The sequence below is a fragment of the Hippopotamus amphibius genome, chromosome 11 (assembly GCF_030028045.1).
Source record: "Hippopotamus amphibius kiboko isolate mHipAmp2 chromosome 11, mHipAmp2.hap2, whole genome shotgun sequence".
NCBI lineage: Eukaryota > Metazoa > Chordata > Mammalia > Artiodactyla > Hippopotamidae > Hippopotamus > Hippopotamus amphibius.
Window position 1 is genome coordinate 102334285 of NC_080196.1, and position 27228 is coordinate 102361512.

A 27228-nucleotide genomic window follows, 5' to 3' on the forward strand; every position below is an offset into this window, starting at 1 on the left:
AGTGGTTTCATCAGTTTTGAGCCTCAGTTTCCTTAAATAAAATGCAAGGGCTGGATAAAGTGATCTCTAAGAACCTTTCAATCTCTGGCTGTTTACAGTCAACTCCAGGTTTTATTTGATTTCAGTTTAGTTTAATGAATCCATTTATTTATTCTAGATTTAGCTCAATAGTGGATGTGAGTGTTCATTTCCAGCAAAAGGGCAAACATTGGGCTGATTCTAAGGGATTCTTTCCACTACAGAGACATGAAATTCTCAAGAAAAATCACAATGCTGTGCGTGGAAGGAAAGAAGGAAGAGAGAGAAGCATGGGTTCCAGGAATGAAGAAAAATTGAAGCCAGAGCATTAACAAAAAGTTGACTCCATGGTGTCCAAGAGACTGTCAGACCCACGCAAATGCTCTTGAGGATCTGGGGACAGTGATTAGATTCTAACGCCCATGAAGAGACATGGTCTTGGTCTTGCGTGAGGTGGGAGGAGGGAGGCAGAACTGAGCCCTTTTCATAAATCTTAAAGTCACCCTATCCATGAAAAAGGGACAAAAACCACTGCCCACTGGTGTCAAGATAAAGAGCAGACAACTGCTTTATGTCCAGAGATTAGGCCACCTCTGAGAAATTAAAACCCTAAACACGAACCACATTCAGTTGTAGGATCAGAATTTACATCGTCTGTGTGTCTGGGTGTGGGACAAGCAGTGAACATAAACACAATTCCAGGACCATCAAAACACCTTTGATCACCAGAAGAAACACATACATGACCGCTACACAGGGACAATTTCACAGCTCAGGACTCACAAGATTCCCACAGAAAAGAGATCTCTGTGAAGATGAACCTGCCAACACACACACACACACACACACACACACACACACACACACACACACACACAAGGGAATTAACTTCCATGAGGGACAGTCAGAAAGAGAATTTTTTTAAGCTAAAATCTAAGAACTGGAAAAATACTACAATCTGAAATGGACTACGAAATAAGATTTCTTAAAATTATTAAGGTATAAAAGAAATACTAAAAACCATAATGAAATAATAGGAGTAAATAAAAAAAGAAAATAGCAGACTTGAAAAAGAACAAAATAGAACTCCTAAAAATAACTCAATGGAAAAGTTAGTAGAGTGACACAAATATAGAATTAGTGAACTAGAAAAAGAGATTTCAGGAAATCAACCAAAATATAACATAGGGCTTTCAAGTGAAAACTGAACACTCCATATCTAACACTGGTCTCTCTGAAACCTCACTAAAACTAGGGAACATGACCATTTAAAAGACATAAACCCAGGAGGACAAGGAGAACAAGTGAAGGGATAACAGCAATAAGATTTTGGAAAATGGAAAACAGATGGATAAATGGTAACAGACCTAGCAGAACAAAGAAGACAGAATCCTAAATTAGGAGTAAGGAAAGTTAGGAACCAAGTAGCAGATGCTCAAAAGGCCCAGGAACAGACAGCACTAGTTACCTTTGGAACTGGGAAGGGAGGAAGAGGGAAGAGTGACTAAAATGAGGAGATGGGATGGAAGCTGTTTAAGAACCAGTTATAGGGCTTCCCTGGTGGCGCAGTGGTTAAGAATCCATCTGCCAATGCAGGGCACATGGGTTCTATCCCTGGTCCAGGAAGATCCTGCATGCCATGGAGCAACTAAGCCCATGTGCTGCAGCTACTGAGCCTGTGCTCTAGAGCCTGTGAGCCACAACTATTGAGCCCATGTGCCACAACTACTGAAACCCACGCACCTAGAGCTCCACAACAAGAGAAGCCACCTCAATGAGAAGCCTCCTCTCTCCGGAACTGGAGAAAGCCCGCACTAAGCAACGAAGACCCAACAGAGACAAAAATAAAATTAATTAATTAAAAAAAGAAAAGAACCAGTCATATCCCCACATCCTCAGATCACCTCCTCAACTCCACCCTGTTGGGCCACAGACTCTATTTCAACTGGTAAAACTGGAGGTGTGGTCTCCGGAGACACGGCTCCTAGATTGGGAGACACCACACATCAAACAAAACAGAAAATATGCACACTGAATGCTGACCCCTCCTCACCTCAGCTCTCAGCACTGGCACAAGCAGAGCTTCTCCCTCCAGGGGCAAATCTGGAAGGGTATTCCCTGGAGAATCTGACCATCTCTGTAGGTTCTTCAGCAGGATACTTTAGGGGTTGACATTAAGAGTTCCCCAACAAATGGCACTAACACATTATTCTACGGTAATGCTCAAAGTCAACAAGCCCCACACATCCTCAGAGCTTCCAATAAACGTATTAGTTTTTCACTCTTAAGTATGACCAGATACTCAAGGATTACCAGACATGCAAGGAAAGCCTCTACAGGAGAGTTCAAAACATGGGGGAAATAGAGTCCATAAAGGGAGAAGAAAATTTCAAAAGAGAATAATTTTTTTTCAGAACGCTGAGAGAATGTCACACACATGAAAACAGAACAGAATGTTTAAAAAAACCAACTATTTATAGATGAAAAGAGGAAATTTAAAACAATAACAGAAATGAAAACCCAATAGACAGGTTGGAAATTGAAGTTGAAGAAATTGCCCACAAAGAGAGTAAAAGATAAAGAGATGGAAAACAGGAGAGAAAAATAGGAGGAAATCAGAGGACTGGTCTGGAAAGTACAACACCCACATAATAGGAGTTCTGGAAAGAAAGATGAGCTAACAGAAGCACATTCGACAGATTGAAAGAACACACTGATTGCTCAGTACAATAGATGAAAACAGACTCCCACATAGGAAAGTTATTGTGAAATTTAGAACACTGGGGAAAATAAAAGATTCTACAAGGTCCCAAGAGAAAGAAAAGAGGTCAGGTACAAAGCATCAAGAATTAGAATGATTTTAGCCTTCTAGCAGCAACACTGGGAGACGGCATACAATAGAGCAATGTCTTCACATTTCTGAAGAAAACTTAGTTTTGACCTAGAATTCTTTGTACAAGACAGACAAGCCTTCCAGTGAGAAGATAAAATAAAGACTTTTCAGACATTCAAAGCGTGAATCTACCTCTCTTGGATCCATTTGAAAAGGCTACTTATAATAGACTGGGAGCCACAAAAACATAAGGGGAAAAAGAGGAAATTTTATGTGATCCAACACGGGACTAAAGCAGAGGGGTGATGTGGTGAAGGGAGGTGACAGGACAAGTGATCAAGAGAAACACATAGTGAGGGCCACCACCAGGGCACTAGGCTTTAATTCTGATCCTGTTGGGGGACGTGCTTCCTCAAACAATGGAGAAGATCAATAAAGGGGATCCAACTTAGAAGAAGGGCCAAGGAAAGTTCTAGAATAACAAGGAAGAGAAATCCCAGCATGAAAGCGGGGCAACAGACATGGGGTGGGGTTGGGGGAAGGATGTGAAGGGGAAGCTGGGACGAAGGGAGAGAGTAGCACTGACATATAAACACTACCAAAAGTAAAATAGATAGCTCATGGGAAGCTGCTGCATAACACACGGAGATCAACTCCAGGATGAGCGAGGACTTAGAGGGCTGGGATAGGGAGGGTGGGAGGGGGTCGCACGAGGGAGGGGATATGGGGATATATGTATAAATACAGCTGATTCACTTTGGTGTACAGCAAAAACTGGCAGAACAGTGTAAAGCAATTTTATTCCAATAAAGAGATTAAAAAAAAAAAAAAAGCTGTGCAACAGGCCTGAAGAGAAGTCCAGAAAAAAGGGACGTTACCAAGAAAAGAAGGAGAACTCACGGATTTCTGATGCAATCAGCCTTGTGGAAAAGTCTACTGTGAGACTATGAAAGATACAGGGGGAGCAGCTTTCCCTACAAGGATGAAGAACACTAAGAAAACTTAAAAAAAAAAAAAAAAGACAAGACAGATATTAACATATGATATCGTGTATATGCGGAATCTAAAAAAAGGAGTAAAAACGAACTTAGGTACAAAACATAAGTAGAGTCATGGATGTAAAAAAAAAAACTTATGGTTACCAGGGGATGGAGGGGGAGGGATAAATTGGGAGATTGGGATTGACATATACACACTATGATATATAAAACAGATAACTAATAAGGACCTACTGTATAACACAGGGAACTCTACTCAACACTCTGTAATGGCCTATGTGGGAAAATAATTTAAAAAAAGAGTAGATATATGTAGATGTATAACTGATTCACTATACTATACTCCAATGAAAAATTTTTAAAAAGACATATTATCTTCATAAAAATAAAGAAGTTTACCTGTTAACATTATTTCCATAGGCCAAATAGTGGAAACACTAACAACTGATTTAACCCAATATTGCAATATAATTATGTTGAGAGAAAAGGGTTGGAAAAGCAGCGGATATGGTTATGTAAGAGAGCTAAATCTGGATTATTATAATAGGAAGTTGAGACATCATGAGTGAAATTGATAAAAGATCACAGCATACACATTATTTAGAAATGCCAGAAGAAAAAGCTAAAATATAGAAAGTGATGTTCTCTGGGAAGTGGGGGCTGGGGGAAGTAGGGTGGGGTAGAATTTGTTCCCATAGAAATTAAGGAACCAGCACATAAGTAAATATGCATGAGGATGTTTTTATCTACAATGCTTGTGTAGACATAAAACTGAAAATAACCTAAACGTTCATCAATAGTGGAACAGCTCTATAAGCTGAAGTACAGCCATACCATGGAATTAATTAGTTATTTTTTTTAAAGACTAGTTAAATATGTATCTACTTATCTGGAAGATATCCTTAATGTACTATTTAGAGAGACAGTAAGTTGTAAAGTAACGCACAAGGTATGATTGGATTTTTTGCAAACAACAACAAAGCACTGTTATTTAATTTATAGGAATATATATGAGCATGGAGAGACATGTGGAAGGATGCATACCAGATGGTAACTTTATTTACCTTTGGAGGATGGGAATGGAAAGGGTAGGGGGAGAGACTGAAATAGACCACAGGAAAATAGCGATGCGGGAAATATGAAAACACAGGTTAGCAAACATGAAGAAAAGAAGAGCAAGGTCTAAAAACATACAACAGAGGACTGCGAAAAAGATAACAAAGAGAACTGGAAGGAACAGTAATCAAAGACTGTGACAGAATTTTTCAGAATCAATGAATATCAGGAATCCTTAGAGTCAAGAGATATATTGAATCCCAAACAGGACTGTGGTGAAACTGCAGATCATCAAAGACAGGAACAAAAAGAAAAACAAAGATCTTTAAAGCAATTAGTGGGAAGAAAAAAAAAAAACACTTCTAAACAAAAGACAGACTGATGCTGACTGCACCTCATCAATAACAGATACTGGAAGACAATGAAATAATATTTTCAAATGCTGAGAGAAAATATTTATGTAGAATTCTGTACCTAGAAAATTTATCAAGACTAATGGTGAATTAAAGATATTTTCAGATAGAGACTGACAGAGATAGTTTCATATCCCCAAATCCTTGATGAAATAACTACTCAAGGATGTACTTCAGTAAGAAGGAATCTGAACTGAGAAAGGGGGAACGGAATCTAAGAAACAACGTCAATAACATTCACTGAGGGCTCACTCCGTATTGCATACCAGGCACCATTCTAAGTAATTTGTAAATAAATTGGGATTCAAATTAAGGCAATCTGATTCTGGATTTCATAGTCTTACCCACAATGTAAATATAATGGCCTCTATTTTGATAAATTTTAAAAAGTAGATTTGTAAAAAAAAAATTGTATGTGGACAAAACAGAAACAAAATGATAATAAAATAGCTGACAGTGTCATATCAGAATATGAGCGAGAGAGAAAAGCTGGATTAGAGTGTTGTAAGGAATCTGTATTACATTCTTTGGGAAGCAAATAGAGGTACAGATAACACTTTAATTTTAGACTTTGTGAACTCAAATATAATTTTTAAGGCTTAAGGGTAACAGCTGAGATATAGAACAAAACATGCACATTACAAATCAAGCGGAAAACAGTAATCATTGTTCTAACAGTAAGACTACATTCTTGTGCTTGGGAGGCAAGATGAGGGAGAAACTTCAACAGGAGAAAGATATGGGAAAGTATGGAGTCCCCAGTAAGAGGCAGGGAGGTCTCTGCAGGACCCATCACAGAATGAGAGAAGAGTTTCAACCTATCATTTCCTTTGATTCTCCCCTGGGCTTCTTGAGCTTCTTGATGTTCTTCAGAATGATGTCATACAACACAACACAAGCTTTGTTGTTCTCCATGGCCATCAGAGGGGTCCTGGCACTCTGCTTCACTGTGGTGTGAAGGGTATTCATCAGCTCAAACACCTTCTCCAAAACATTTCCCATCATCAGTCTGAGGCATCTGCAGCTGTGACCAGGTGGTGACCCTGCAGACTGCTCAGTGACATCCTCAGCTTCAGGCCCTGCAGGAGGACATCAATCCTCTCTTTGCCATTCACTGGACCACTGGAGGGCCTTTGCCTTCACCTTCCACTTTTGTCTGTTCATCCCTATCCTCCTCCTCCTACTGTTTCTTCCATTCCTCCCTCTTTTTCTTCTGGACTGGATAGGCACCAGGATGTCTGACAGGGCCTTCAGATAGCTCAAGGTGACTTCTTGAGAGCTGGTTCCTTCAAAAAAAATGCATCTGACTCAGAAATCTTCCTGGGGAAATAGCTCTCAAGCAGGTTCTATCCTTTGCACTGGTCTTTCTGAAACACATCCACCTGGGCTTGGGCCCTGAGCACAGCTATCACCGGGGAGCCTAGCGCCACACAAGGAGCAAGGAGTGGGTGCAGGGAAGAGGAAGTGAAATCAACAGGAAAACTTAAGTAATCTAATGGAAGACAGGATAAGAAGAAAAAAATAAGTAAAGAAGAAGCATGGCAGATGGAAAACATTTGGATTCCTTGTGAATTCCAAATATATGACTTATCATAATAAATGTAAATGTCTTAAACTAATCCACTAAAAGGCAGAAATCCTCAGATTGAATTTTGTAAAACTCTAGCTGTTTAGAAGAGAGAAGCTTTAAAACATGTCACAGGAAGGATAAACATGAAAAAATGTATTCAAATAATGTGTTCCTACAAAAAATAAATGCTCCATAAATATTTATTTTAATTGACTGACTCAATCTGATAAAATAGACTTCATAGCCAAAAGCATTTTGGGAGGATAAAGAAGACCACTGCTTAATAATAAAAGATACATTCACCAGCGATCCCTCTGTATACTTAATCACACAGTATCAAATATATATAGCAAAACCGATTTAAGTATATGAAGGTAATAAATTCAGTGAGAGATTTTAGTACATATCACTATGAAATCAATGGACCAAGCTAAAAAAAACAGGACAAATTTAACACATATTACAAACTTCATTTAATGGATATGAAGAGAACCCTCCACACAATAAATAGAGAATACACAAGAAATGTTTACAAAAGTTAATCAGGTTCTAGGCCACAGAGCAAGTCTCAACAAACTTCAAAGAAGTGCTAACGTTCAGACCACACTCATCAACCAAAATACATAAAGGTTGAAATCAATAACAAAACCACAGGCCCCAAACCCCAGTACATCTTGAAATTTCAAAAACACACTTCTAAATTATTAAATAAAATCAAAATGAAAGTAACAAAACCTATGGAACTGAAAAATAATTAAAACCCTAGATAGCAGTAGAAGGAATGTTTAGCATTAAATGAAATATCAGAAAACAAGAAAAATTTTACATTAAGAAAATAAAAAATTTAAGCAATGAACTCAAAGACAATAGGAGAAAATTCTTTTTCCACAAATGGATAAAGTAGTAGGAAGGCAACAATACAGATAATAACAAATCAATAAAATAAAAACAAAGAAACCATACAGATAGGAACAAAACAAATGTGGATTCTTTAAAAAGACTAATAAGGTAGATATTCAACAAGAATGATCAAGAGAACCAAAAGGAGGCACAAAGACACTATTAGGCATGAAAAAGAGCCATAACTATAAATACAGTAAAGATTTATTTTTAAAGTATGAGAATTTGATTCTCTACTTGAAAGCAATAAAACTAAAAACAGATGAAATGGAAAAATCTCATAGAAAAATATGTTCCCAAAATTGACACAAAAAAATAGAAAAAGGACAAAAGTTCCTGAATGTATTTTTATAAATTCAGTCTAAAGCTATATTTTAGAAGCAGACAGTACAAAAAAAGCAAAACAATAGGTCAATCTCAGTTAAAAATATCAATGCAAAAATCCTCAATGAAATATTAGCAACCATACTCAGCCATGTAGTGTGTGTATAAATGTATATTTATTTTAAAATACATGTTTTTTGATATGATATACATCCTGTATCATATATATCATGATCACATATCATATTTATCACATGGTAAACATATGGTATGCATATGTGTATGCTTGTGATGATGAGTAAGGTTTATCCCAGAAGCTCAAGGAAGATTCAACATTAGAAAGTCTTACTGTAATTCACCATACTGACAGAATAAGAAGGAGAAACTAATCTTCACAATAGATATAGAAAAAACATTTATAAAATTTAGTGCCCATTCACAATTTAAAAGTAAAATAAAACACCTAGCCAACCAAGAAAAGAAGGTAGTTTTTACTAAGCAGTTTCTACTAAAAACCTACAATAAACTTTAGGAATATATTTCCTTTTAAGTCAGGAACTAGACAAATATGTTTTTTCTATCACCACTCCACTCATCATTGTGTGAGATATCTGGCTGACACAATAAAACAAGGAAAAGGAATAAGAGAAATAAGGATTTGAAATGGAGAAACAAAAGAAGAGTTATTTGCACATAAGATTGTCTATACAGAGAATCCATTAGAAACTACAAACAATTACAAGTCATAAAAGAGTTTGGCAAGAATGCTGGAGACAAGATTAATATACAAACATCCATGGCGTCCTTATCAGCAACAACCAATTAGAAAATATAATTTTTAAAAGATCCCATTAGCAATAGCAATAAACTATGACAAACCTAGGAAAGAATCTAAAGAAAGAGGTACAATAGTTAAATGAAGGCAAATTATAAAACTTCACTGAAAGTCCTAAGATCTAAATAAACAGAGATATATCTCATGCTTAGAGATGAAAAGATTCAATATCAGCATCAGTTCCTCCTAAGTTAATAAGCAAATTGAATGTAATTTATATTAAAGTCCCAGAAGGGTTTTTCATGAACATTTTTATCTGGTTTTATCTGGTTTTAGATAAAAACATATAGAAGAATTAAGATCAAAAAACACCCAAGACAATACTGAAAAAGTGTAAGACGGACACTTGTCCAACCAGATATCAAGACATTTATTAAAGCCTTATAATTAAGACACAATAGGATTGGTGCAGATATAGATAACCAGACCAACATAAGAGAGAGAGGCCCTCTGTGCACAGGAACTTGGGATGTGACAGAGGTAGCATTATAAAACTGTGGGAAATGACTAAACTAGTTATTAAATGGTTCTGGGACAATTTGTTATTCACGGGGAAAAAAATAGATCTCTAACTCATGCTATATCCAAAAATGAATTGCAAGAGAATTACAGTTAACTTTAAAATATTTAGGAAAAATACAAACGCTGTTTTTATAAACCCAGACTAGGGAATGACGCAAGAGTATAAACCATAAAGCAAAAAAAAGAAGAAAATGTTGACCAATTTGACTGTAAAACTTTACGTGACAAAAGACACCAAAAAACAAGTTAAAAACAAGAAATGGAGAGAGTAGTTTCTTTTTTTGGTTGTTTGTTTGTCTCGGGTTTTTTTTTTTTTTTTTTTTTTTGAGTATCTAGGATATATAGTAAACTTTTGGTAATCTGTAGGAAAAAACCAAATAATCCACTACAAAAAACGAGCAAAACCTATAAACTGGCAATACACAGAAAAAGAAACTCAAATGACAAACAATCATGAGAAAGAAAAGCATAAATCACCAGAAATCAGAGAAATATAAATCAATACCACAATGAAACACCTTTCAATCTATCAGATTAGCAAAATGTAAAAGCCTGATAACGCCAAGAGCTGGAGAAGATGCAGAGCAACAAGAACTCTGGTACGCAGTCCTGGAAGTGTAAACTGAGGGCAATTAAGCAACATCTACCAGAGTGGATGATGTCTGTCCCCCACGACCCAGAAAATCGCGTCTGCATCTATACCTTCGAGAAGCTCACGTGTCCACATGGAAACAAGCCCAAAGAAGTACACAACAGCTCTGACTGTAAAATGAAAAAGTGGAAACAATCTAAACTCCCATCAATTAAAGAATGGATACATTATGATATATTCCTTAAAAGGAACGGATACAGCAGGTAAGTGAACTAGCTCTACATCTGTTAATTAGGATAAACCCTAAAAACGTAATTTTGAGTGATAAAGCAAGTTGGAGAAAGATGGATTACTGAGTAAGAACATGACCATAAATGGTTTAAACCCACAAAATAATACTAGTTCTTGTTCATGACACACAGCCAGGAGCCAAATTCGACAGCATGTATGTAACAACACAACTTTGGGAGCGTGGCTGCCTCCAGGAAAGCTGTAGGGGAATGGGATCAGGGTGGGGTAGAAAAGAGAACTTAACTGTAACGTTTTCTGCCAAAAAATAAAACAACTTAAAAATGTGGCTAAATGTCAACATTTATTAAATCTGAGTAGAGGGCGACTACTGGTTGTATTATTCTCTGTGACTTTTTTCTTTTGTATTTCAAAGAGTTCACATTTTTTAAAAGTTACGTTTTAAAAAAGATACGTGGATGTGGTATTTATTTGCCTATTTCCCCCATCTTACTATCAAGGTATACAGTTGCCGCTAGCAGTCTGGAGACCTGAAGAACAGTCCTGGTTCTAACACTACTACCCTGTGTGACGCTGAGCAAATCGTTGAGCCTCTCTGGGCCTCGGTGTGCTCACTGAGGACACCCATGGGGATAGTCACAGTGCTTACGTCTTCAAGAGCACTCTTGGAATTAGACCTAGATTTGATCCAGCGCCACGACTTACCAGCTGTGAGACCTCAGTCAATTTACTTAAACTCTCTAACAGGCACTATCTTCATCTATAAAACAGGAATAGAGATAGTATTTAGCCCACAAACTTGTAAGAATAAAACAAAATGAAAAATGAAAAACTCTTACTACGTCATCAACAAAATAAAATTACAAAACCAAGAGAAAATACATGCCATGCATATAATAGATAAGGGATTGGCATCAAGGATACATTACATACTCCAATAAATCAGTAAGGAAATAAACACACCAACAGAAAAAGGGGCAAAGGATAAAAAGAGAGGATTCATAAAGGAGGAAACTGGACTTCAGTAAGCAAATGAAAGACACTCGACCTCACTAATAATCAGGAAATCACATCTAAAACCTACCCAGCTGTCAGCTGGGCAAAAGAAAATTTTAAACATGGCAATGGCCCATACTGGAGAGAACAGGGAGCAGCAGGAATTCCCAAACCACGCTGATGGTGAACTGGTACCATCACTTTGGAGAGTAATTTGGCAACATGTAGGGAAGTTTAAGATGTGCTAACTTTATCCCTTTTCTATTGGGGGTGTGTGTGTGTGTGTATCTCTATCATCTATCTATCTATCTATCTATCTATCTATCTATCTATCTATCTATCTATCTATCTAATCTATCATCTATCTACATCTCCAAGACAACTCTTCCACATGTGGGCAAAGAACATGTATGTGTTGTAGTACTATCTGTAATGCCAAAAAGTCAGAAAGAGCTATGATATTCTTCAAATGGACATTTTAATAGTTAGAAAAAATCTTAAGGTGCTTCCTTTGGTAGAATACTGTGCAGCATGGAGGATGGATGAAGCAGAGGTATGTGTTTTACAACAGATGAATTTTACCGATATAACATGGAACACAAAGCCAACGATATCACTTAGATAAAGTTTGAATACATTTAAAAATATATATATTGTCTATGGATACACATGTGTAAGAGATGCAATCATGCATGGTAACAATATACATCAAATTTAAATTGATGCGGTGGAGCTCAGAGAACAAAAAAGGGGATTGGGACTGGGGAAGTGCTTTCTCTCTCTCTCTTTTTTTCTAAAGGTAGGTAAGAAGATCTGAAGCAAATATGGCATAAAGATATGACAGACCGATGGTAGCTACACATGCATTTGCTATCTTGTTCTCTACATTTCCTGTTTGCTTGAAATGTTTCACAATATAAGAACCCTGTGTTTTGCATATTTTAAAGATATCAATAGATATGATCATTTGTTCCCAGGGGCCCCTAAGGTAGGTAGGGCAAGTGTTCTTACGATCACTTGACAGATGACAAGGTGAGGGAGGGCTGGGCACAGTGGGCACAGGGATTGTTGTCTGCAGGCTCAAAGCCCTCCTCATCAGATTGCGATGCTCACGCCACTCATTCAGTAATTTATACACACAGGGAACTGGAACTCAGTGCAAATGTGGATGGGCGGACGAAGGGGAAGACAACCTCTTCCCTTCTGGAACAAACCGCAGCCTGAGGTAGGGCAATGACATAACGATAAAAAAGGGAAGGGGGCAGGCTGCCCGGGTCATCTGACAGCCTTCCAATGAATCTGTAACTCACTCTCGGAGGCGCTGACCATCTCCTGTGCATCTGCCCAGGAGGCGGAAGGGGCTGGAGGAAGTGAGAAAAGTGACCTCAGTCCCAGCATCACTTTGCCGCCCCCAGAGCACCAGCCTCTGAAGGGCAGGACTCTGTGCTGGGGGCATGAGACCTGAGGCTTAGACTGGGATTGGTCCCTCACACTCTCTGGCTTTCAGCTCCTCTTATTAATAAAACTGAGGAGCTGGGCTACCATCTTGAGGCCAGGGAAATTCTAGAATCTATCCCCCTTCCGGTTTTCAAGAGTTTTTCCTTAAAAACTGGATCTCTTAAATTCCAAAACAGGAGGTGCGTATTTAATATTTGCATGTGGTTGCGAGGCTCATTCCTGGACATGTCGCAGGGATATTCTCTCCTCCTGGTGACACACACAAGACACCAGGTAATGGTATCCAGTATCTGGACGTCTTCTCCATCCTGCCCCTGCACCAGCCCCACTCTTGGGTCCTGGGGACCTGTGGATATGGAGGTCAAAGTGATTGTAGCTTCACCTAAGCAGCAGCTCAAGTGCCCCAACCCACCCTGGGAGTAACATATGCTGTGAGGAGGAGGGGTGGTCTCTGTCATCAACTCAGCCCCTGAAGCGGCACCCCATGCACATTTTAGGCTGGAAATAAGAAAGAATTTCCTGACTGTATGAACTGCCAAAGAGTAGGGTGGGTAACCAAAGGAGGTTCCAGAATCTCCACTGGATATCTTTAAAAACCCGAGATGATCTGACATATCTGAGATGATTTTTTTTTTTTTTGCAATCCTGACAGATGGTCCTGGTGCCTATCTTCCCAGGCGTACTTGGTCCTGCCCCTTGCCTTCTCTTTCCTCTCAATATGACAGACGCCTCCTGTTTATTTTCTTCCCCCAGGGGAGCACACTTGCTGCAATCCCTTAGGCTTGTTTTCATTCGATTCCTTGCCTCCTCACACCTTTCCTTGTTATTTTATGGAAAGCTGGTCAAAGGTCAGAGTTGCCCAATTACCCACACATAGTTGGCTGGTGGCATCAGATACCCAGGCAAAACAGAGCCATGATTCCAATTCCAGCCTGGACTCCAAAGCTGGATGGAAACGGAGAAAATTAGCTGTTGCTAACAACCCATTGTAAATGAAAATATGATCCCAGTAATTGATTTTAAATAAATTTTTTAAAGAATCCTTGGCTGCATTTCATCAAGAATACAGAGTTTCAAAAGCATTCATTCCAGGGTTGGATTTTTTTTCCCCTTTCTCCTGGCTTAAACCCCAAATGGCCAAGATCCGAGTCTGAATAAACAGTGTGGGTGGTGACTGTTCTGTGAGGCCCAGCGGAGGATGCAACCACTTTCTTGTTCGGTTCAACATTAAATCATGTGAAACTAGCCTGATGAGTCCACAGAACTTTTACTCAGTAATGGAGGGCAACAGAACATGTCCTGTTCCTCCGCTTCTCGGGGAGAAAAAAATTAATTCTCCTAACTGCGAAGGTTTAATTATGTATAAAGTTCATTGACCTCACAGGCGGCTGTCAGATGATCTTGCGAAGGCCCGTGAAAGGCATCCCAGGAATGCGGTGATGTGGGCAGAAACCGTGGATTCACGCCACCGAATGTTTTAAATGGGATGGAATCAGCAGCCGTCCGGAAAGACTCCAGTGCAAACAGAACTGTAGAAGAATCAGTCATTTCGTCTCACCTAAGCACTTCTAGGCCTTCGAAAGTGATTGTTATAAATCAGAAACTCAGGAAGAATCCCGTAGGGATGGGTTGAAGTGGTTCTGTGCGCTGGTTCCCGCTGGCGGCTGCAAATGTACGAATTCACAGTGTTCTTTCCCCATTTTAGAGGTAATGCCTTCTGGCTTCCCGGCTACTGACACGAAAAGCAAATGAGGAAGCAAGCCCATTCATAAATACACAGTAGGGCTTGAAGGAGACAGCGGAGTCTGTGCTTTTTTAGACGGTTTTGATAGAAGACAGCACCCACGTGTGTCTGCAGTGACTTTATCTATTTGCCAGTAAATGCCCTAAAATGTGTTCTTCATATACCAGGGCTGGATTTTCCTCTCCTGGCTGAGGGAGGAGCAAGGTGAGTTTCCAGAACGTGTGTCCCTCTTCTAGTCTTCACCTGGGGACACCCCTGTCAATGGGCACCCAGGCTACTGAGGAAGCTGGGCACTGAGGAAACCCTTGAGGACACAGAAGGCTGATTTGGGTTTCTCGGCGACAGGAGGCTGGTGCCCTAGGGGGTGCTGGGGGGTGGGGGTAACTTCAGGGGCCCTCCGACTCAGGGGGAGAAAATGTGAAATATTTCGGCTTGGTGCTTCCTAAGATTAAAATTACCTGCTGGGATCCAATATCATTTTCTTTCAGTAGCTTTCTCACCGAACGTATTCACTTTATCAGTCAAAATATTATGATTTCAGAGGGTGAAACGTCCCAGGGTTGTGTTCTAACCTAAATAAGCTGCACTCGCTCTGGCAGCTTTATTGTTATGAATATAGAGAATGGGTGGCCAGAATTTAGCCAACATTTTGATCCTCTGATGGCAGCAGAATGGAAATATTCTCACCTGCTTCATTTTCAGATAAACCTGCAATTCTTGGGTCCTTTACCAAAATCAGCCACCAAGATTTTGAATACACAGTGTCAGTCGGCATTCAACTTGTGCTAATTCAATAGATATTTGGGAAAGAGACGTAGTGGAGTGGGTGCTATTGGTGATACAGAAATCAAAAAGGGAACCCTGCCCTCAAGCAGGTCACAAATGAAGAGGCAGATATTAATCCCAACTGGAGGATTCGGGAAGGCTTCCCGCATGGAATCTTCCAGGGTGAGGTAACATTTGACCTGAACTTTCACCTGAAGCTCCCTTCACACTTGTTGGCTGTGGCATTCTGAGCATTACTGTCATGCTTTTTTTTTTTTTAATAAATTTATTTATTTATTTTATTTATTTATTGGCTGCGTTGGGTCTTCGTTGCTGCACACAGGCTTTCTCTAGTTTCTGTGAGTGGAGGCTACTCTTCATTGTGGTGCACAGGCTCCTCATTGTAGTGGCTTCTCTTGTTGTGGGGCATGGGCCCTAGGTGCGTGGGTTTCAATAGTTGCGGCACATGGGCTCAATAGTTGTGGCGCACGGGCTTAGTTGCTCCATGGCATGTAGAATCTTCCCAGAGCAGGGCTCGAACCCGTGTCCCCTGCATTGGCAGGCGGATTCTTTACCACTGTGCCACCTAGGAAGTCTGAGTCATGCTTTTTCATGGCTGGGGGTCTACACTTGTACCTTGTTTTTAATCCATCTCATATTTGAGGGGTCTTCTGTCAAGATCCTTTCTCCAAGACCCAGGCCATTTAATACTATTTTCTTCAGGGAACAGCCAGTAAAAAAGAAAAGGAATTCCCTCTGTCTTTCCACGCTGAAGAAGGAAGCCTTCCTTCAGATCTTTAAAATTTTTCTAGAAACGATTATCCCCATAGTGACAGAGGAAATACGCTTCCAGATAAAGAAATCTAGATGCTAAGTAATATCTTAAATCATTTCCACCCTCTGGATACTACAATTTATAAAATTCCATGAAGGAAATGACTCTTATTTCTCATGAAGTTCCTACTGGGAAATCACAGGGAGCCACATTTAGGAAAGTGATATCCTTTTGCTTATCCCAATGCCTTCCCCTTGCCCAGGGCCTCCACCATCTCTGAACTACATAGCAATTTAGTTCTTTCTCGTCTAGCGTATGTGTTGCAGGAGGCACCAATCTGAGTCCATGACTGGGCTCTGTTACATGGTAAGTTCTTGGACATTAGGGACTGCTTTCTCTTCTTTTCTTTTCTTTTTTTAATTCTTCAACAGCTTATGTATTCCAGAAGTGCCAGATTAACTTAAAACAAGTGACTGATTTAAAAATCATTCTAATTTACCATTTAATAGAATGAAAGAAAAACTATATGGTTATTTCAAGAGATACAAAAAAATTATAAAACCTAACACCCACTGTTATAAAATCTCTTAGTCAACCAGGACTAGGAGAGAACACCTTGAATCTGATGAAAAGCATCATTCAGTTCTATTTCATATGAGACTGGGAAAGAGACAAGAAATGCCCGTTCCCCCCACTGCTGCTCAACATGTATTAGTTTTTTTTTTAATTTATTTTATTCAAATATCATTGATTCACAATGTTGTGTTACTTTCTGCTGTACAGCAGAGTGATTCATTTATACATATATATATATATTCTTTTTCTTATTCTTTCCCATTATGGTTTATCACAGGATATTGAATACAGTTCCCTATGCTAGGACCTTGTTGTGTATCCATCCTATACATAATAGTTTACACCTGCTAATCCCAATCTCTCCTCCCCTCACCCTGCTTTCTTCATCTCTGCATTTCTCACAGTGTCTTTGACAGAGCTGGTGTTCACTGAACAAATGAATAAATGAATGAGTGCATAAATAAATATGATAGAGGTGTCTCTGACAGGTTGGAAAACTTTCAGTAAAGGACCAGAGGGCAAGGGCATCCAGTCTCTATTATAACTACTCAACTCTGCTGTTATAATAGGAAAACAGCCACAGATAATCTATAAGCAATTGAGTATGGCTGTGTTTCAATAAAACTTTATTTACAAAAACAAGTGGCAGAACTTCCCTGGTGGCGCAGTGGTTAAGAATCCGCCTGCCAATGCAGGGGACACGGGTTCGATCCCTGGGCCAGGAAGATTCCACATGATGGGGAGCAACTATGCCAGTGCGCCACAACTACTGAGCCTGCGCTCTAGAGCCCAGGAGCCACAACTATTGAGCCCATGTGCCGCAACTACTGAATCCCACGCACCTAGAGCCCGTGCTCTGCAACAAGAGAAGCCACTGCAATGAGAAGCCTGTGCAACGAAGAGTAGTCCCCCACTCGCCACAACTAGAGAAAGCCTGCACGCAGCAATGGAGCCCCAACACAGCCAAAAATAAATAAATTAATTAATTAATTAATTTTAAAAAAGTGGCAAGTCAGATTTGGTCCATGGGCCACAGTTTTCTGACTCCTCATCTATGGTGTTTATCTTTGCCATACATCTCAGTATATTCTTTGACTTTTCATATGGCACCTGTACTTTTCAATAATTAGATAAAGAGCAGCAAAGGTAAACATCCAAGAGTTGTTTTGGAACTCCACAGCAATGAATTCATTAAAAAAAAACCCAAACAAACAGGAAAGCACGTACAGAAATTAGCTGTTACTCCAAGTAAGAGCTTGGGGTCACTTACTTTGTATATTGTATGCCTTTAAAAGGAACAATTCTTATTCCCCAAATGAGGGTAGTAGTTTTGCCATTTACATCATGAATATTGAGTAAACTTGATATGATCTCTCAGAGTTATTGGGTGAAGGGTCTGGTGCTGGGGCATGGTGAACTTGACACTTTCCTGGAAGGGGGAATAGATGCCCCCCCTCCCAACCCACCATTCCTGTTCTCAACCAGATCATCTGGTCTCTTGATTTTACTGCTAAAATCCTTCCAAAGGTTATTAATGCAGAGGATACTCCTTTCTCTTGATGACCCTTTGGAAAACATCCAGCTACAAAGAGCACAATAGTATCTGAAAAGCCCAGCAAACACACAGAGTAGTAAGGGGTTAGCTAAGAGAACTGGATGAAAACAAGATGTCCCGGTCTGTCACCCAGCCTGATCTGAGAGTGCCCTGCCCGTCATCACCCTTGGCCTCACTATCAGGTTACCCTTTGTGTGTAATACAGTTTTGTTTTGTTTTTAATCTGAAATCTATTTACTTATTTATTTGGCCACACCATGCAACTTGCAGGATCTTAGTTCCCTGACCAGGGATCGAACCTGCGGCCCCTGCAATGGAAGCACAGGGCCCTAACCAATGGACCACCAGGAAAATCCTTTTTAAAAAGGATTTGGATTTGAATTATGGTGTAAACTCAAAGGATGCCAAGTCCTAAGGGCAATTGCTTGGTTTGGAAAAATTCAATTAGTGCTTTTCGTCGTATGAGGAAACGCAAAGCAAACAACACAAATGAGCATCCCAGGAGACGACTGTTGAGATGGGCTGCTCTCAGGTGGGGATCTTCACATTGCACCAGTCACTACTAGGGTGTCATGTACAGTTCTAGAGATTTCTGGGAAGAAAGAAAAAATGAAATTGGTGCCTTTCACTTACGCTAAGCGTCTCCTCAACACCCAGACCAAACAATTAGAAGGATTCTGTGACTTAAGAAAATGAGAAACCACTGACTCACAAATGGAACGTACCATTGTGCGGGTCAAAGCACTGAGTTCAAATCTACCACGTTCAACCTCTGACTTGAGGCAAATCATCTGATGTTACTGTAACTTGTCCCAACTTTCAACACAGGGCTAGGACATCCACGTTATAGAGGAGGAATCTGGAAAACAGGGGACATACTGTACCTGGCCTGATTTATTTTAGCAAACGTCAAGAGTCTATAACGTGCTTGCGTGGGAGAGTAGAAAATATGCCACAGATTTTGAGCACAAAGAGCAGATGATCATCACTTACAGCTATTTTGCAACAGTTCAGAGCCACATCCCTATTATCAGTCACTCTCACTGCAACATCCCTCCTTCCCCCCCCCTACTGCCAAACACGGAGCCCACTGTCACCATCACTCAGAACAGAGCTCTACTGAACAGCATCATGTACGTGAAGTGATATCATTTATACAAACAATTCCTAGTCAATATAATTCCAAATTGTTTGAAACACATGTGGCAATAGCACAATGCAAATCCCATTGCAATCTTGGCTGGGAGTAAGATGTACAAAAATAAAGACAAGAGTTAAAAAGAGGGAACATGTGGAGTAGACAACGGGAGGGAAGTGCAAACTTAGGATGTACTGTGAAATTCCCAAAAAGGTTGTTGACGGTGACTGAGGACAGCCTCCTCCACCTCAGTTACGATGATCCGGTAGCATGGATTGCGTCCTTGACATTCTTCAAGGGAGAAAATCTCAGAACATGAAGCATAATGTACCGGCATCCCATGTGCAGACTGAGTGAGGAGGAAAGGTGATGTGTGAGGGTGGAGAGTGGGACACTGTACTCAGAATCCTCTTTGGCTTCCACTCAGAGAAATGCAGAACAAGCATATCTATAGGGAACGCTTGATCTCTACTTCCTTTAAATCAGCCTCTTGGGCTGTGCCTACAGGATACAAACAAGAGACTCAAGAGAAAAAAACAATACTCAGGTCAGGGACTTATCTGACATTCAAAGTTCAATGTAGCATCGAGAGAGATGCTCTTAATCCCTTCTGAGGCTTCACGAGAACTTATCTGCTCCTTTCTTCTGGTCTCCAGCTTCTTTATACTGAAAACTTCTACTTGAAATACGAAATCTTTGAAGAGTCTGTCTGGAGATTTCCAGAGGTTTCGTTTAGCAAAGTAAATGGGCTCCTCTGATTAGTGTGTCTAGAATAGTCCAGGTAAAATGTCTTTTAAAGCAATCATTCTAAAGTTAGCTTCCAAGGAATGCTACCCCAGCATCAAGAAACAGGACCATATGAGTTATTTCATCAGGCCCTGGCAGCATTCTGGGCAAAGCAAACAGAAAAATCTCGAGGAAAAAAAGAAACTTTCAGAGCCCGCTTCGGGCCCCCTCGCATTCCTTTTTTAAGCATTACAAGACTGATTGTAGGCCACAGATGCAGCTTTTGGATGTCAGATGCAGGCAGATGTTTTCCCTTAAATCCGTTGTCTCTCCCTCAATCTGTTTATAGCTGTTTCCCTTTCGGCCTGCACCTCAAGTTCTCGCTAACTGCATGTTCTAAAGGTTTCTTCCCTCCACACACAAAGGGGCGTCTTTCTATAATTTCTTCTCCTTTCCATAAGGAATGCATCCACTCATGACGTTAATCTATTTACCCACTACCAGTGTGTTTCCTTCCTTGGTCATCTTCAAGCAATACTGTAGTAGAAGTCCCCTACAGATGAAGTCCCCAAAGTTAGGTGGCATCAAAAAGGGTTTTATTCTTAGAAGTAAACACTGAGGTCACATGACTGGTCTTAGCCTCTTAAATCAACTAACATGCCACCTTGATAAGGTCGGGGTTATTTATTCAAACCTGCGGGGTTTTGTTCTGGGCTTATGGATGCTCTTCCTAGAAGTCAGATCAAGGCTCTCCATTTGTAAGTTGATTGTGCAGATTCCACGGCGCCAAACCACGCAATAGATTTCAGAGATTTATCCAGCCTCTCTCACTGCAGATTCATCCAGAATAGGATCCAGACGAGAAGCTGGATAACATCTGCCGCTATTTCTTATACACGAAACTGCCATGACACAAGACGGTTTCTTGGAGGTGATGGAATAGTTCTATATCCTGATAGCAGCAGTAGCTACAGGGATCTAGACATGGGGTAAAGTACACATACACGCGCGTGTACACACACACACACACACACACACACACAAGTACATGTAAAAACTGATGAAATCTGAATAAGGTCTGGAGATTATACTGATGTCAATTTCCTGGTGTTGCTAATGTATATACTATAAATGTTATACTATATACTACAGTTATGCAAGATGTTACCATTGAGGGAAGCAAAGTGAAGGGTACAGGGGATCTCTCTGTGCTATTTTTGCACTTCTTGCATCTATACTTACTGCAAAATAAAATGTTTACAACGTGCTATGCAAAAGTTTGTGTTTGTTTGGCAGTACCTTGCCCAACTTCGCCTAATTGTTTTTGAAGTTCTAGGCTGCTTCTTTTTCTAATCAGAGGATTTTAAAGGATTTTCTATGACTTTTCTCTAAGAAACCTACTGTATTGCACAGAGAACTATACTCAATATTTTGTAATAACCTATAAGGGGAAAAAATCTGAAAAAGAATGTATATATATATGATATATACATATGAATGTATAACTGAAACACTGTGCTGTACACCTGAAATTAACACAACATTGTAAATCAAACTATACTTCAACAATAACTACAACAGAAAAGAAATGGAATCAACCTATCTTCTAATCTGTACAATGTGGCCTCTCTGAATAGGAGAACCGGGGGAAGGGTGGGGGGAGAGGGTTAACTAAGTTTCTGAAAGCTTCATACTGGGTTCGGCAGGTTGCGTATTACAATCAGGATTCTAATAAGACAGCATCTTTCTACTGTTTCATGGGTGTTCCCAATGACACAGAAGTTTAAAGAGCAATCAGGTCGTAGCCTCAAGCAGCAAACATATACTCAAGGTCATTGGATAAGGAACAGGAGGCAGGAAGAGAGGAGTGGAACTCAGGCCAAGATTTTGCTCTCCCTTCTGTCTCCAGAAGTTTTCGCCAGGACTTTTACGACTCCTCGTCATCTTACAGGTCTGGGGCCCAACAACATCTCCAGGGACACCCCGATCTAAACTAGTCCGCCCTTCTCCACCTACCTGGCATTATTCTTTTGATGTCTACCAATTCCTAACTTTCTGGTTTACTTACGTATCATCTGTATCTCTGCCTTCACATATGAGGCTCCACAAGAAGCCTGTGGCTTCTGTTCACCAGTGAATCCCAACACCGAGGACAGTGCAGTAGGTATTTGCTGACTGCGTGACTGAAGAATGAATGAAACATCTCGAAAGTTATGGTCCATTCTTACACTGTGCCGATTCTCAAACCCATAGGTCGTTATAAAATGACACAGAAATCATTCAGGCTGATTTATGGATGTCAAGGTCATTTTGTTTGGCTAAGAGAACGAACATGACAAAAATTTGAGTAATGTTTTTAATACAAGCAGCTGAGTTCAAGAGCCATGGGGATCCCAACGAAAAGACATGATTTCCTGTTGAATTTTCTGTCTGAGGCAGAAAGAGACCAGCGGTAGGTAAATAGAAGGGAAGATAGGAACAAACGTATATCTACACACACACACACACACACACACACACACACACACACACACACACACACACACACTTTCTCATCGTCAAAGATGTAATAGGATCTTGGTACTTCCTTTAGCTACAGTGAACAGGGAGTCCTCTACCAGGGGCAGAGGCAGGAAAGCACCAGCGAGACAGGCGTGGCAGGCACAGTAGGCAGAAAGAAGGGAGAAAGAACCCCTATGAGATACTGAGAAACACGTGAGACCCTAGTCCTAAGAAGTCGGGAACGAGTCCCGAGCTGTCTTCCCCTGCAACACATCACATCCCTGTTCAGAGCAGGAGAGGCTTTGGACACCCACTATGCCCAGATGTCAGAAGAAAACTTTTAGAGGGTTGTGTTTTTAGATGTGGTGAAATGTTTAAAATAAATGAATAACTTTATGCGCATCTGCTTTAGTGCGGAAAAAAAAAAAACCCAAAGACCCCTTTAAATTCTGGGAATAAGAAACAAGGAGGCCAATGACCCCTAACTCGAAAAGTCTCCTTGAAGCCAAGCAGCCTGAAGTCCATCTTCTGATACCAGAGTCAGCCTGTGCCGACACCCCTTCATTTCACGCTTCTCTTAAAAGAAAACAGGCCGGACTGTTTCAGTAAATAACAAAAGGTCAAGACAAATGCTACTCACAACATGAGCAAAATAACGGCGCAACCTGCCAAAATGTTTCCTAAGGTCTGACCAGCAGAACAATCCAGTGGTGAAATAGTCCACAGATCTGACTGTGAGAATTTGAAAGGTTCATCCCAGTAAAATCTGCCATGAGGCCTTAGTTCGGATTTCAACCATAAGAAAGGAACTCGTAGATTATGCCACTGGGTTCAATCAACATTTAAAGACCACGTCTCAAGTAAAGAGTCGGTTGCCTACGTGTGCTGTTTGTTTTTCCAGGCTCCTCTCCTTGGATTCTATTTTGACATGAGAGCTGAGTGTCAATGTGATGGTGAAACAACCCGGCACTGGTGGCCTCTGTGTCTGCGAGTTCCACTTCCACAATTCCACCAACCGCAGACAGAAAATATTCTGGAAAAAAATTCCAGAGAGTTCCAAAAAGCAAAATGTGAATTTGCCGCAGGCTGGCAACTATTTACACAGCATTTACGTTGTACTTACAACTGTTGACACAGCATTCACACTGTATTAGGTAATATAAGTAATTAGAGAGGATTTTAAGTATTCAGGAGGATGGGGTAGGTTATATACAAAGACTAGGCTATTTTACATAAGGGACTTGAGCATCCGCAGCTTTTGGTTCTGTGGAGGGCTCCTGGAACCAAACTCCCTCGGATAACCGAAGGATGACTGTCCTCAAAACTAAAGCTTGGAGTCAATTTTGTAAAATCTGAATGAAACTTCCAAGAGGTTTGACTCCATTGCCTGAGGTGGGACACAGAATGATCATTTTCTCTTTGGAATTTCTCTAATGTGAATAGAATAAAAAATACCATTATAAGAGCTTTAGAGAGAGAGAAAAATACACCCAAGGCATGATCCAGGACTCTTCACCCTCAGGATGCTGCCTCCACTGACTCTGCATCAGTGACCTTCTGGCATACCGTCTTCCAGGCCATTCCTGCCCCGCCCTACCACCAATGCCACACCTGAAGCCTGGTTACCGGACTTGCTGCGGTGACTGGCTCTTTCTCATCTCTGGCCTCCACGGGGCCCTGCAAGTGGTCGACACACAGTACATACTCAGTACATACTTAACTCAGAGGGTTGACTCAATGGAACCTGTATTCTACCACATTCCTGGTTTAAAGCCATAGAGCAGCATTTTGCAAAATACCTCCCATGAAATACTAGTCTGGCAAGATGCTACCTGGGTGCAAAATAACTCTGATTCTATGATGAAATACCTTTCGGAAAAGCTTCCGACTACATTCGCCCATTTTGGAATCAGAAAGCATCTGAGTATCTGAAAGCCTCTGAAAAGTCCTACAGAAAAGAAACCTGTTTAAGTCAGCATTTCCCATGTGATTTTCAGAAACCTTTTCTCGATTCATACCTGTTACCATCTTGAGGAACTAGTGTTTTGTAGAGGACATAGTGGGGAACTCGACTTTAGAGCAGTTTCTGATTCATGTCTAATCACAACTAATCTGTCCTTAACTCCAATCGACTCTTCCTTCACGATATGTTATTGTGGTCGATTCTGCCCATTTAACACCCTTGTGTGAGCTTCCTCTTCTTTAACCTATTGATTCATAATATCATCGACTCACAGAAGGTCAGATCTGGAAGTGCTCTTAGAAAGAATCAGAAAGTAAAGGTCAACCCTGAATTTAATAGAGTTGTTAACCAGGCCCCCACAGTGAAGGGACCCACCAAAGATGTCACAACACAAGGCTACCTAAAGGCAAGGGTGGTTTCAGGCACCTATGCTCTGCCATCCAGGTACACTGAGTCAGGGCTTATAGCAGCGGGTCCCCATCTGGGGAGAGAAAGAGAGGGAAGCAGGGAAGTCCTAGAGAATCCTCCAAACGCCATACACTTGCACCCCCATCCTCCCACTTAACTCTTAAACATCTCCTGTCTAAGTTTCAACAACTTCTGGGTCAGGTATTTGAAAGACAAGGCAGCTCAAGGCCACACAGTAAGCAAGAAACTGTGCCAGGGTTTGAGCCAAGAACAGTCTGACTCCAAAACACATCCTCCTGCTAGTGTATTACACTCCCTCCACAAAGAGGCCCTCAAGAAAGCATGAGGAATTACATATGAAACCAGGAATTTGCATATCTGAAATTAGTGGCAGAGACCATGGCCAGTGCTGCAAAGAAGAAAGAACACACAGCAAAGCTTTGTTCTATCAAAATATTCTATCACTTGTGAATGTGAAGGAGAGAATGACTTTTTGAATTCACTGTTAATGAAAGGGAAATCTTTTGAATTAATGAAAATTGAACCAATTGAATCAAGTAATGAGAACCAAATTCTGCTAGTATTGACTATTACATATAAAATGTTTGCAACACTTTGCACGACCACGTCACATTAGAGGTTACTGGCTTCTCTCGTGAAGTGTTTGGTTATGTGTCATGAAATCTGTAAAGGGCACAAATCCAGTTACTGTGATAACAGTGAAGGTAGTGGTAGCATAATTTCATTTTATATCAAAAAAAATACTCTTCAAAACTCTTATAGTTCTAATGAAGAAAGAAGACTTGCTCTCAGATACAAGCAATTGATAAATATGTGTGTACTTTTTCATATTCATCTCTCAGTGATCTAAATTTAAAAATTCAAAAACTTTTTAATTTGCATTTTGAGGTATTTTGAACACTAATACATGATTTTTTCCACTTACTAGTGGAAGCAGTCTCTTTTCTGAAGCAACATGTGGTCCATAAGTCCGAGTATTAAAACTGACAGCAACAATAAATTAACAGCAAATAATAATAGTCACAAATCCACAAATAATCACATTAAACAAAATGCTGGCCTGGGAGGATTTAGATTGCTCTTTATAATAATTAGTGTGCAACTCGGGTTATAGATAACATGGAGTTTCAATATTGGTAGAAGGGGAAATTTTTAATTTTAGTACATAAAAGTCAACCATGGTAACTTTAAGAAAAAGAATGACTAAGGAGGGTATTTTATACTTGAATGTCAAGATAAATTTTTTAGTCAGTGTTAGATAGTGCACTCATTAGGTTTACCACCTGGAAATTTTTTTAAAAGGCAAAAATGAGTTACAAGGGTGAATTTATGCCTCTGCCAACCTTTTAACCTTCAAATATGAATAATGCGAATTTTTCTTATATCTCAAAAAAGTCATCCATGAGATCTTCGTTCACTAAGATTATTAGATATAAGAAGCAAAAATTTACAAGGAAATTTGTTAAATCTTGACCATTTGTGTCATAGTTTATCGGCAGAAAATTTACTTTCAAGCAAATTGACAACACCTGCTCTCTCACTTCCTTAACAATCCAAATGCTCTTTATTTACTCCCTTTCTGCATATGTCCTCACGTCTTAGTGGGAGAGTGGCTATAAAAAGCAGTATTTAGGGACTTCCCTGGTGGTCCAGTGGCTAAGGCTCTGCTCTCCCAATGCAGGGGCCCGTGTTCGATTCCTGTTCAGGGAACTAGATCCCACATGCTGCAACTAAAAGTTTGCATGCCACAAACTAAAGATCCCACATGCTGCACCGAAGGTCGCAGATCTCTCGTGCCGCAATTAAGACCTGGCGCAGCCAAATTAATTAATTAGATACTTTTTAAAAAGTAGTATTTACTTCCTCCCATATCCAAGTAAATTTGATCAGGTCAGTTCTGTGTAGGTCTGGCATAGGCAGTTCTGCCTAGATTCAGAAGAAAAAAGGTAGCAGGCAGAAATTAAGAAGGAAGCAGAACAGGCAAAATAAACAGCTTCCTAGCGTCTGCTATTTCAGATCTACTTTTCTTTACATGAATGCAGAGACAGCAGTTACCAATTCTATAAACAAAAGTATATTTTAATGGAAAATAGAATCATCCCTGGGAGGAAAACACAGTTCCTTTGTTCCCTCATAGTGAAAATAACAATAGGTACCACTGACACAGGGTTTGGGGCATGCCAGGCACTGTTCTAAGCTCTTGACTCATATTAACTTACAACAACACTTACGAGAAAGGTGCTATTATAATAATTGGCACTTTGCAGAAGAGCAAAACGAAACATCGAGAA

At 40.1% G+C, this 27228-nt stretch overlaps 1 protein-coding gene across 3 annotated transcripts in view; it reads right to left on the minus strand.

Annotated features, from left to right (window-relative positions):
* BCL2 (BCL2 apoptosis regulator) overlaps positions 1–27228 on the minus strand; it is a 171333-nt gene that overhangs the window by 84917 nt on the left and 59188 nt on the right. Inside the window, exon 3 of one of the 3 annotated variants that reach the window (XM_057700485.1) lies at positions 6497–6604. The exons of the other annotated variants lie outside the window; for them this stretch is intronic. Within the exon in view, the coding sequence (XP_057556468.1) occupies positions 6578–6604 (27 nt within the window). The 3' untranslated portion in view covers positions 6497–6577. Of the gene's footprint in view, positions 1–6496; positions 6605–27228 lie in introns of those variants that run through there. 3 annotated transcript variants of the gene reach the window in all.